At 42.6% G+C, this 13,041-nt stretch overlaps 1 protein-coding gene across 1 annotated transcript in view; it reads left to right on the top strand.

The window, feature by feature from the left end:
• Positions 1 to 3,559: 3,559 nt before the first annotated feature.
• Positions 3,560 to 13,041, top strand: part of LOC100301650 (calcium-activated potassium channel subunit alpha-1) — a 202,141-nt gene continuing 192,659 nt past the window's right edge. The window contains exon 1 of the mRNA XM_036956335.1: positions 3,560 to 4,520. Within this exon, the coding sequence (XP_036812230.1) occupies positions 4,230 to 4,520 (291 nt within the window). The 5' untranslated portion in view covers positions 3,560 to 4,229. The remainder of the gene's footprint in view (positions 4,521 to 13,041) is intronic.

Raw genomic sequence — 13,041 nt, 5'->3', positions numbered from 1 at the left:
CTTCCCTGTCCCTGCTGAAGAAAAGCAGGCCCAAACCATGATGCTGCCACCACCATGTTTGACAGTGGGGATGGTGTGTTCAGCTGTGTTGCTTTTACGCCAAACATAACGTTTTGCATTGTTGCCAAAAAGTTCAATTTTGGTTTCATCTGACCAGAGCACCTTCTTCCACATGTTTGGTGTGTCTCCCAGGTGGCTTGTGGCAAACTTTAAACGACACTTTTTATGAATATCTTTAAGAAATGGCTTTCTTGCCACTCTTCCATAAAGGCCAGATTTGTGCAATATACGACTGATTGTTGTCCTATGGACAGAGTCTCCCACCTCAGCTGTAGATATCTGCAGTTCATCCAGAGTGATCATGGGCCTCTTGGCTGCATCTCTGATCAGTCTTCTCCTTGTATGAGCTGAAAGTTTAGAGGGACGGCCAGGTCTTGGTAGATTTGCAGTGGTCTGATACTCCTTCCATTTCAATATTATCGCTTGCACAGTGCTCCTTGGGATGTTTAAAGCTTGGGAAATCTTTTTGTATCCAAATCCGGCTTTAAACTTCTTCACAACAGTATCTCGGACCTGCCTGGTGTGTTCCTTGTTCTTCATGATGCTCTCTGCGCTTTTAACGGACCTCTGAGACTATCACAGTGCAGGTGCATTTATACGGAGACTTGATTACACACAGGTGGATTGTATTTATCATCATTAGTCATTTAGGTCAACATTGGATCATTCAGAGATCCTCACTGAACTTCTGGAGAGAGTTTGCTGCACTGAAAGTAAAGGGGCTGAATAATTTTGCACGCCCAATTTTTCAGTTTTTGATTTGTTAAAAAAGTTTGAAATATCCAATAAATGTCGTTCCACTTCATGATTGTGTCCCACTTGTTGTTGATTCTTCACAAAAATATACAGTTTTATATCTTTATGTTTGAAGCCTGAAATGTGGCAAAAGGTCGCAAAGTTCCAGGGGGCCGAATACTTTCGCAAGGCACTGTATCTACACAACCTGTCAACACTTGGTAGGAAAGGTGACGTATGATCCACTTATCCATGGGTACGTGATCCAACCTGATCAATAATATAACAACAACACTGTTTGCTAATAAACTCTGAGGTTACATCAGAAATAGCACCCTATTCCGTAGTTCTCAATGTTTCCTTCTGTACGTTGGGCCAAAATAACAACGTACTGTTTGGCACCATTTATCTGTCGACTTTCAGATCCAATCATTTTTAACCGTCGGTACGATAGTTTCACCGTATGTGTTGTTCAATGTTCCTAACATTTAATTAATTTGTTGCCTTTATTGGCATATTTTTATTACCAGAAATTGAGAATATGTTTTAATTAAGGGGTTTGAATTCGGCAAACTAGAAGAAGATCAATTAATTTGAAGAATGTAGGCTTTACATACATAGACATAGGTATGCTGGTACAATACTTTACTTTAAAAAAAAATGATTACAACATTTCATCTTCTCACTTTTCAATGAAATTCTACTATTTATGTTATGAAAGTTCATTTGATTCGTTTTAATTGTAATTAGCATTTATATTGTACCATTGTACCAATGCACAGATCATGACTATATTGGACCAAGAACAAAGTGAAGCCAATGGTACAATGGTACAATTTAAAGGACCAAGAGTGATGAACACTCAGATGGAGGTCTGGCCACAGGAGTAACAGTCCAAGACATCCCACTCCTCATCTGACTTCTCATCTGACTTCTCATCTGACTGTCCCCTTTGGTACTGGTGTATTTGGACTGGTCTATAGAAGAAGCCAATGTGTCCATACAGGATGTGATGTCATATACTTTAGGCCCATCATGTCTGTATGTTAATGTTATGTCTCTTTTACACACGGTACAGCCATAAGAGGACTGGCCACCCCTAGGAGCCTGGTTCCTCTCTACCTGGTACAGATAGAAGAGGACTGGCCACCCCTCGGAGCCTGATTCCTCTCTACCTGGTACAGATAGAAGAGAACTGGCCACCCCTAGGAGCCTGGTTCCTCTCTACCTGGTACAGATAGAAGAGGACTGGCCACCCCTAGGAGCCTGGTTCCTCTCTACCTGGTACAACTAGAAGAGGACTGGCCACCCCTCGGAGCCTGGTTCCTTATCTACCTGGTACAGATAGAAGAGGACTGGCCACCCCCAGGAGCCTGGTTCCTCTCTACCTGGTACAACTAGAAGAGGACTGGCCACCCCTCAGAGCCTGGTTCCTCTCTACCTGGTACAGCTAGAAGAGGACTGGCCACCCCTAGGAGCCTGGTTCCTCTCTACCTGGTACAGCTAGAAGAGGACTGGCCACCCATCGGAGCCTGGTTCCTCTGTAGGTTTCTTCCTAGGTTCCTGCCTTTCTACTGAGTTTTTCCACTGTGGTTCTGCCTCTGCATTCCTTGCTCTTTGTGGTTTTAGACTGGGTATCTGTAGAGCACTTTGTGACAACTGCTGATGTAAAAAGAGCTCTATAAAATGAATGTGATTGATTTAAATGAATAGTCTAACTGTACCAACAGACATACCATCTAGTGTCTGCATCTTTCTATAGTCTCCGTTTGAATCATGTTGTTTTTCTTCTTCTCTGGTTTCTTCTTTAAAGATGTAGAAGAGACGCCACGTGAAACTGTACTTTGGATGTGTGCGTAAATGTTCTGTCCTATTTCCAGATCCAATCCATTGGGAATTTGAATCGAGGCGTGCATGTCTTCTCTGCCGCAGCAGGCTCATGAATCCAAAGATGAGGCAATTGATGCAATGTGTGACCACCAGGGAGAGCAAAATCTCCGGTTCATAGATTTGTAAATTCATATACATTTTTTGGGACTAAAAGTGCAGAATAAAAACGCTTTATTTATATATTTAAACTACAAGTGTAACAGCATAACTTTCCCGAGCTATGAATTGATTTAATTGCATATTTGCTTCATTATATCATCCTAGTACATCTTTAAAATTAATTAATAGAATCATGCTTTAAATTAAACATGTTGTATGACCATTATTTTTGTTTACATGTGGCAAAGCTATTACCACGGGAATTGTACGTGGCCGACTTGTTTTCTTGACAACAACAAAAAGAGCAACAGATTGCTAGGCGTGACTAATCAACAGGTCCTATTCAAGGCCGAGGTGTGGACAGCATGGTCCTGTTGTATTCTTTTCGGGGGAAAAAAATGCATCCTCTCCTCATCCTCCCTCAGACACGAAACGCTTTTAAAATAATGGGTTTTGTGCGCATTCGAAGCAAGACATGTAGGCTATTCTAAATAATCAATAATAATACTATTATATAATCCATTGGAAAATTACGCCGATACGCAGATAAATAAAACCAGTGTGTGTATCCATTATCTTGCTATCTTAATAGCCTGTAGAAAGTGCTCATAAATATATTTTAAAAATAACTACGAATCGAATGAGAAGGGACGTCGCCGTAGAATCACTGACAGGATGATGTTTGAGGACCACCGAAACATATGAGTCGGTCAGATGTTGTTGATGGCTCCACCCCTGCTACCTGTACATCTCCCTAGCCATCTTCCAAACAGATCTGACCCGGTAGCCGCATATCAGCTGGCCGCCGCTGAAGCAAGAAGAGGACAACAAACCTATGGAAAGCGTTATCGCAAATCTTTTCTGAAAGGGAATAAATGAGAAAATCGCGGTTATAAAGACAGGAAGTAGTCTTCAACAGCTAGCGAGAGCGCTAAATGTACCAGAAGTAACGGACCCGGTTCTCAACAAGGTGGAGTTTTGTGAGCGAGGGCTACCCATCGATTGCGCTTTACGCTATTCGGTTACCAGATGCAGGAACCTGATCGACAGGTTGCGCGAAGATAAGAGCTGCCTTTTCTGGAAGTATTAAACCCTTACACCAGAACAAACAAGCAAAGAAGAACAGTAATTGGATTTCCTATATGGAATTAAATGAAAGAGTTTTAAAGAAATATCAGATTCTTTTTTTTTTTTTACACACAATTCGCATTTAGACATGTCTTCTTTAACGATGTGTGAATGACTGCTGTATATGGAACGAACACATCCTGTCATTTGAAGTGAAGTTTGTGCGTAACAGGTCGCTGAGAACACAACATTTACATAGACGAAGGACTGATGAAAACGAACCGGGCAGAGTAGAGGAAGAAGAAGGTAGTTAGTTTAAGCGATATGGCTGAATTGTGGGGTAGGGGACACTGTCTGGAACTACTCAAAGAGTCTGGATGCTAGTTATAGAACATGGCAACATATCCCTGGGCATCGGTAGCCTCAGAATAATGCCTAAAGGTAAACATAGTTACTATCCGGACTCTCCCTCTATCCGCATATCCAAGATGGATGTGATCATCCCGTTCTCCCCAGATGTGCCCTGTGATAGCAACGGGCAGCGCATGTGGTGGGCTTTCCTCGCCTCCTCCATGGTTACGTTCTTTGGGGGTCTCTTCATCATTCTGCTCTGGAGATCTCTCAACTACCTGTGGACCGTCTGCTGCCACTGTAATACCAAAAAAAAGGTTGGTCATATCCATGTGTCCACAGCAGCACTTTTCCAATGCATTCACAACTTGTGACAGAAATTAACTATTGTCTGTGTCGCAGTTTTAGTGTGGTACTGTGTCTTCATATCATTTGGATTCAGGATTTGTGTATTTTATTATTTGCTATAAGCCTATGATCCTGACAGTCCCTGTGCAATAATGTTTCCCCACCAAAAAAATCACAGGAACAACATTGTTTCCTTTTCCCCCAAATGAAACAATAACAGTTCTAACCCTTAACACAGTTATAACAAAAGCATAACATTGTCACCCCTGAAGCATCGTTACCTATCGCCGCACAGAAGCAGCGGCCCTTACAGAGCAAGGGAAACAACTACTTGGCGTGCATAAATGTTTTAAGAGCGAGTGACCTCACTGATTGAAACGCTACTAGCACGTACCGCTAAATAGTTAGCCATTTCACACCGGTTACATAGGACACTATTTTTTTAGGACATATTTTGCATAATGTTGGTTGAGAATGAACAAACACATTAGTATCTCTTACAACCATGTGTCATCTCGTTATCTCAAATTACATGAGCAGAATTAGCGCCAAAGAAATTTGTTAAGGCCATTGACACCAGTAGGCCTGCAATTTAGGCCTGTTTTAAACCCTTACCATAACCCTAACCTTAACCCATTACGCAAACCCTAAACCTAACTCCTAACCCTAAACCACCAACCACTTACCCTAACCCTAATTTTAACTCTAATTGTAACCCTAACCTTAAACCTAACCCCTAACCCCTACCGAGAGAGATCTCATCTGTATTCTTCGTAGCTGTTCACATATCACCTCAGATAGCATTGAATACATATCACCTCAGATAGCATTGAATACATATCACCTCAGATAGCATTGAATACATATCACCTCAGATAGCATTGAATACATATCACCTCAGATAGCATTGAATACATATCACCTCAGATAGCATTGAATACATATCACCTCAGATAGCATTGAATACATATCACCTCAGATAGCATTGAATACATATCACCTCAGATAGCATTGAATACATATCACCTCAGATAGCATTGAATACATATCACCTCAGATAGCATTGAATACATATCACCTCAGATAGCATTGAATACATATCACCTCAGATAGCATTGAATACATATCACCTCAGATAGCATTGAATACAATTCACCTCAGATAGCATTGAATACATATCACCTCAGATAGCATTGAATGAGTTGTATTCCGTCATAAGCAAACAAGAAAACGCTCACCCAGAAGCGATGCTCCTAGTAGCCGGGGACTTTAATGCAGAGAAATTTAAATCAGTTTTTACCAAATTTCTATCAGCATGTTAAATGTGCAACAAAAGGGAAAATAACTCTGGACCACCTACATTCCACACACAGAGACGCATACAAAGCTCTCCCTCGTCCTCCATTTGGCAAATCTGACCATAATTCCATCCTCTTGATTTCTTCTTACAAGCAAAGATTAGAGCAGGAAGTGACTCGGTCAATGAAAAAGTGGTCAGATGAAGCAGTTGCTGAGCTACAGGACTGTTTTGCTGGCAGACTGGAATATGTTCCGGGATTTCTCAAATGGCATTGTGGAGTACACCACATCTGTCATTGGCTTCATCAATAAGTGCATTGATGATGTCATCCCCACAGTGACCGTATGTACATACCTCAACCAGAAGCCATGGATTACAGGCAGCATTCGCACTAAGCTAAAGGCTAGAGCTGCCGCTTTCAAGGAGCGGGACTCTAACCCGGAAGCTTAGAAGAAATCCCGCTATGCCCTCCGACGAACCATCAAACACACAAAGCATCAATACTGGACTAAGATCGAGTCGTACTATACCAGCTCTGACATTTGTCGGATGTGGCAGGGCCTGAAAACCATTACAGACTACAAAGGGAAGCACAGCCGAGAGCTGCCTAGTGACAGAAGCCTACCAGACGAGCTAAACTACTTCTATGCTCGCTTCGAGTCAAATAACGCTGAAACATGCATGAGAGCACCAGCTGTACTGGAAGACTGTGTGATCACGCTCTCTGCAGCCGATGTGAGTAAGACCTTTAGACAGATCAACCTTCACAAGGCCGCAGGGACAGACGGATTACCAGGACGTGTACTCCGATCAAGTGTACACCGGCAAGTGTCTTTACTGACATTTTCAACCTGTCCCTGGCCAAGTCTGTAATACCAACATGTTTCAAGCAGACCACCATAGTCTCTGTGCCCAAGAACACTAAGGTAACCTGCCTAAATGACTACCAACCCGAAGCACTCACGTCTGTAGCCATGAAGTGTTTTGAAAGGCTGGTCATGGCTCACATCAACACCATCACCCCAGAAACCCTAGACCCACTCCAATTTGCATACCGCCCCAACAGATCTACAGATGATGCAATCTCTATTGCACTCCACACTGCCTTTTCCCAACTGGACAAAAGGAACAGCTATGTGAGAATGCTTTTCATTGACTACAGCTCAGTGTTCAACACCATAGTGCCCACAAAGCTCATCACTAAGCTAAGGACCCTGGGACTAAACACCTCCCTCTGCAACTGGATCCTGGGTTTCCTGACGGGCCGCCCCCAGGTCGTAAGGGTAGGTAACACACACATCCGCCACACTGATCCTCAACACAGGGGCCCCTCAGGGGTGCATGCTAAGCCCCCTACTGCACTCCCTGTTCACTGCACGGCCAGGCACGACTCCAACACCATCATTAAATTCGCAGAAGATACAACAGTGGTAGGCCTGATAACCGACAACAACGAGACGGCCGATAGGGAGGAGGTCAGAGACCTGTCCATGTGGTGCCAGGACAACAACCTCTCCCTCAATGTGATTAAGACAAAGGAGTTAATTGTGGACTACAGGAAAAAGAGGACCGAGCACGCCCCCATTCTCATCGACAGGGATGCAGTGGAGCAAGTTGAGAGCTTCAAGTTCCTTGGTGTCCACATCACCAACAAACTAACATGGTCCAAGCACACCAAGACAGTCGTGAAGCGTGCACAACAAAACCTATTCCCCCTCAGGAGACTGAAAAGATTTGTCATGGGTCTTCAGATCCTCAAAAGTGTATACACCTGCACCATCAAGAGCATGGTTGCATCATTGCCTGGTATGGCAACTGCTCGGCCTCCGACCGCAAGGCACTGCAGAGGGTGGTGCGTACGGTCCAGTACATCACTGGAGCCAAGCTTCCTGCCATCCAGGACCTCTATACCGGGCGGTGTCAGAGGAAGGCCCTAAAAAATTGTCAAAGACTCCATCCACCCTAGTCATAGACTGTTCTCTCTGCTACCACACGGCAAGCGGTACCGGAATGCCAAGTCTAGGCCCAAGAGGCTCCTAAACAGATTCTACCCCCAAGCCATAAGACTCCTGACCATCTAGTGAAATGGCTGCCCAGACTTTTTGCATTGCCCTACCCCCCTCCCCTTTGCATTGCCCCCCTGCCCCCCTCCACCTTCTACACCACTGCTACTCTTTGATTTGATTCAACTTAAAATTGTCCCCGCAAGGTTGGAAGAACCAACACACACACACACACACACACACACACACACACACACACACACATACAGTTGACAGGCTTCCGTCAGTCAGTCCAGAATAGTGCTAGCTGGGATAATGCTAGCTGCTGCTGCTATTACACCAGTCTCTCATTGCTGTCTGTCAATGAGACATTCATCAAAAATCAGTTGCCAGCACAATACTGTGCGTCACTGTAGTGATCAAGGCCTAGATTCAATCAGATGAAGTATTAACTGGCGATTGCCGACACCCTCATTAACAGGCGATTGCTGACACCCTCATTAACAGGCGATAGCTGACACCCTCATTAACCGGCGATAGCTGACACCCTCATTAACAGGCGATTGCTGACACCCTCATTAACAGGCGATTGCTGACACCCTCATTAACAGGCGATTGCTGACACCCTCATTAACAGGCGATTGCTGACACCCTCATTAACAGGCGATTGCTGACACTCTCATTAACAGGCGATTGCTGACACCCTCATTAACCGGCGATAGTTGACACCCTCAAAGACAATGGTTTGGCTGTGTCGGTTGGTGGAACTGCGTTGGTGAGCAGTTGCTCTTGCGATCCTTGTCACGAAACCAAACCCGCCCCACTCGCGTTAGAAGTTCACATCGAGAAATTGAACGTAATCTTATTTTTTATTTAACACGAAGAAATCAGAACTTTTATCATCCTAATGGAGGTGTATATTAACTTCTCACTGTTAATGTAATTTCTGTTGATGCTTTAGGTATAAAGCCGGGAGCTACTTGTGGATTTGACAGCTCTAATGTAGGTCCACCTCCGTCTCCGTCTCCGCCAAAACCATGTGGGTGTCGGCTAAACATCGGTTTGCGGCTGAGCCGTTGTTGCTCCTAGACGTTTCCACTTCACAAGAACAGCACTTACAGTTGACCGGGAGCAGCTCTTGCAGAGCAGAAATTTGACGAACTGACTTGTTGGAAAGGTGGCATCCTATGACGGTTCCATGTTGAAAGTCACTGAGCACTTCCGTACGGGCCATTCTACTGCCACTGTTTGTCTATGGAGATTGCATTGGCTGTGTGCTCGAGTTTATATACCTGTCAGCAACGGGTGTGACTGAAATAGCCGAATCCACTTTCTAAGGTGCCTTCGGAAAGTATTGAGATCCCTTTGACTTTTTCCAAATGTTATTATCCCTTATTCAAAAATGGATAAAAATTAAATAAAAATTAAATCTACACACAATAACCCATAATGACAAAGCAAAAACAGATTTAACATTTTTTTTTTTTTTTTTTTTAGAAATGTTTGCTAATTTATTAAAAAATAAAACACTGAAATATCACTTTTACATAAGTATTCAGATCCTTTACTCAGTACTTTGTGGAAGCTCCTTTGGGCAGCGATTCCATCCTCAAGTGTTCTTGGGTATGACACTACACATAGATGTTCTTTACCATTTCGGCAACAGATTTGGCACCAATGCTCCTTATAGGACACATCATTGCACTCTATACTCCTCTGTAAACTGGTCATCTATGTATGCCCGTCGCAAGACCCAGTGGTTGATGGTTATTTATAAAACCCTCTTAGGCCACACCCCCCCCCCCCCCTATCTGAGATACAGTTGAAGTCGGAAGTTTATATACACTTAGGTTGAAGTCATTAAAACTCATTTTTCAACCATTCCAATAATGTCTTGTTAACAAACTATAGTTTTGGCAAGTCGGTTAGGACATCTACTTTGTGAATGACACAAGTCATTTTTCGAACAATTGTTTACAGACAGATTATTTCACTTATAATTCACTGTATCACAATCCCAGTGGATCAGAAGTTTACATACACTACATTGACTGCCTTTAAACAGCTTGGAAAATTCCAGACAGTTGCACGAGATCTTCAGTTTCTTGGCAATTTCTCGCATGGAATAGCCTTCATTTCTCAGAACAAGAATAGACGGATAAGTTTCAGAAGAAAGTTATTTGTTTCTGGCCATTTTGAGCCTGTAATCGAAACCACAAATGCTGATGCTCTAGATACCCAATTAGTCTAAAGAAGGCCAGTTTTTATTGCTTCTTTAATCAGAACAACAGTTTTCAGCTGTGCTAACATAATTGCAAAACGGTTTTTCTAATGATCAATTAGCCTTTTAAAATGATAAACTTGGATTAGCTAACACAACGTGCCATTGGAACACAGGAGTGATGGGTGCTGATAATGGGCCTCTGGACACCTATGTAGATATTCCATTTACCACATTAACAATGTCTACACTGTATTTCTGATTCATTTGATGTTATTTTATTTCAAAAAACAATGACATTTCTAAGTGACCCCACACCTTTGAATGGTAGTGTATATATAGAGAAAGAGAGATAGAAACAGAGAGAGTGTATGTATGTATGGATAGATAGATAGATAGAAACAGAGAGAGTGTATGTATGTATGTATGTATGTATGGATAGATAGATAGATAGAAACAGAGAGAGTGTATGTATGTATGTATGTATGTATGGATAGATAGATAGACACAGAGAGAGTGTATGTATGTATGTATGTATGGATAGATAGATAGACACAGAGAGAGTGTATGTATGTATGTATGTATGGATAGATAGATAGACACAGAGAGAGCGGTATGTATAGATACAGTGGGGAGAACAAGTATTTGATACACTGCCGATTTTGCAGAGTTTCTTACTTACAAAGCATGTATAGGTCTGTAATTTTTTTTATCATAGGTACACTTCAACTGTGAGAGACGGAATCTAAAAGAAAAATCCAGAAAATCACATTGTATGATTTTTAAGTAATTCATTTGCATTTTATTGCATTACATAAGTATTCGATCACCTACCAACCAGTAAGAATTCCAGCTCTCAGAGAGCTGTGTAAGGACATCAGGGATAAAATTGTAGACCTGCACAAGGCTGGGAGGGCTACGGGACAATAGGCAAGCAGCTTGGTGAGAAGGCAATAAGTGTTGGCGCAATTATTAGAAAATGGAAGAAGTTCAAGATGACGGTCAATCACCCTCGGTCTGGGGCTCCATGCAAGATCTCACCTCGTTGGGCATCAATGATCATGAGAAAGGTGAGGGATCAGCCCAGAACTACACGGCAGGACCTGGTCAATGACCTGAAGAGAGCTGGGACCACAGTCTCAAAGAAAACCATTAGTAACACACTACGCCGTCATGGATTAAAATCCTGCAGCGCACGCATGTCCAGGCCCGTCTGAAGTTTGCCAATGACCATCTGGATAATCCAGAGGAGGGATGGGAGAAGGTCATGTGGTCTGATGAGACATAAATAGAGCTTTTTGGTCTAAACTCCACTCGCCGTGTTTGGAGGAAGAAGAAGGATGAGTACAACCCCAAGAACACCAACCCAACCGTGAAGCATGGAGGTGGCAACTTCATTCTTTGGGGCTGCTTTTCTGCAAAGGGGACAGGACGACTGCACCGTATTGAGGGGAGGATAGATGTGGCCATGTATCGCGAGATCTTGTCCAACAACCTCCTTTCCTCAGTAAGAGCATTGAAGATGGGTCGTGGGTGGGTCTTCCAGCATGACAACGACCCGAAACACACAGCCAGGGCAACTAAGGAGTGGCTCCGTAAGAAGCATCTCAAGGTCCTGGAGTGGCCTAGCCAGTCTCCAGACCTGAACCCAATAGAAAATCTTTGGAGGGAGCTGAAAGTCCATATTGCCCAGCGACAGCGCCGAAACCTGAAGGATCTAGAGAAGGTCTGTATGGAGGAGTGGGCCAAAATCCCTGCTGCAGTGTGTGCAAACCTGGTCAAGAACTACAGGAAACATGATCTCTGTAATTGCAAACAAAGGTTTCTGTACCAAATATTAAGTTCTGCTTTTCTGATGTATCAAATACTTATGTCATGCATTAAAATGCAAATAAATTACTTAAAAATCATACAATGTGATTTTCTGGATTTTTGTTTTAGATTCCGTCTCTCACAGTTGAAGTGTACCTATGATAAAAATGACAGACATGCTTTGTAAGTAGGAAAACCTGCAAAATCGGCAGTGTATCAAATACTTGTTCTCCCCACTGTAGATAGATTGATAGATTGATAGATAGACACCGAGAGAGCGGTGTGTATTGATAGATAAATAGATTTTGGATAAATCCCTATTCTTATCCTCTAAACTTGTAGAAAAATCTAATACATTGTTCAGTACAGGTAACAACTCATCAAATATGTGGCTAGACAGTGAGTTCCTAGTTGAATCCTCCAGTGTAGTAATGATCTCCCAGCCTAATGCACATTAGTGAGAGAGATGGCAAAGGGAGGGAAGGACAATCCTCTGACCTTCAGTGATCTCTCTCGCTCTCTCGCTCTCTCTCTCCATTTCAATTCATTTAAATTCAAGAGCCTTTATTGACATGGGAAACATATGTTTACATTGCCAAAGCAAGTGAAATAGATAATAAACAAAAGTGAAATGAACAATAAAGTCAACAGGAAATATTACAATCACACATAAAAATAATAGACATTTCAAATATCATATTTTGTCTATATACAGTGTTGTAACAATGTGCAAATAGTTAAAGTACAAAGGGGAATAAATAAACATAAATATGGGTTGTATTTACAATGGTGTTTTGTTCTTCACTGGTTGCCCTTTTCTTGTGGCAACAGGTCACACATCTTGCTGCTGTGATGTCACACTGTGGAATTTCACCCAGTAGATATGGGAGTTTATCAAAATTGGATTTCTTTTCGAATTCTTTGTGGGTCTGTGTAATCTGAAGGAAATATGTGTCTCTAATATGGTCATACATTGATTTGGCAGGAGGTTAGGAAGTGCAGCTCAGTTTCTACCTCATTTTGTGGGCAGGGTGCACATAGCCTGTCTTCTCTTGAGAGCCAGGTCTGCCTACGGCGACCTTTCTCAATAGCAATTCTATGCTCACTGAGTCTTTACATAGTCAAAGCTTTCCTTAATTTTGAGTCAGTCACAG

This window comes from Oncorhynchus mykiss, chromosome 20, assembly GCF_013265735.2.
Source record: "Oncorhynchus mykiss isolate Arlee chromosome 20, USDA_OmykA_1.1, whole genome shotgun sequence".
Classification (NCBI taxonomy): Eukaryota; Metazoa; Chordata; class Actinopteri; order Salmoniformes; family Salmonidae; genus Oncorhynchus; species Oncorhynchus mykiss.
This window is presented reverse-complemented; position numbering and strand designations above follow the sequence as displayed.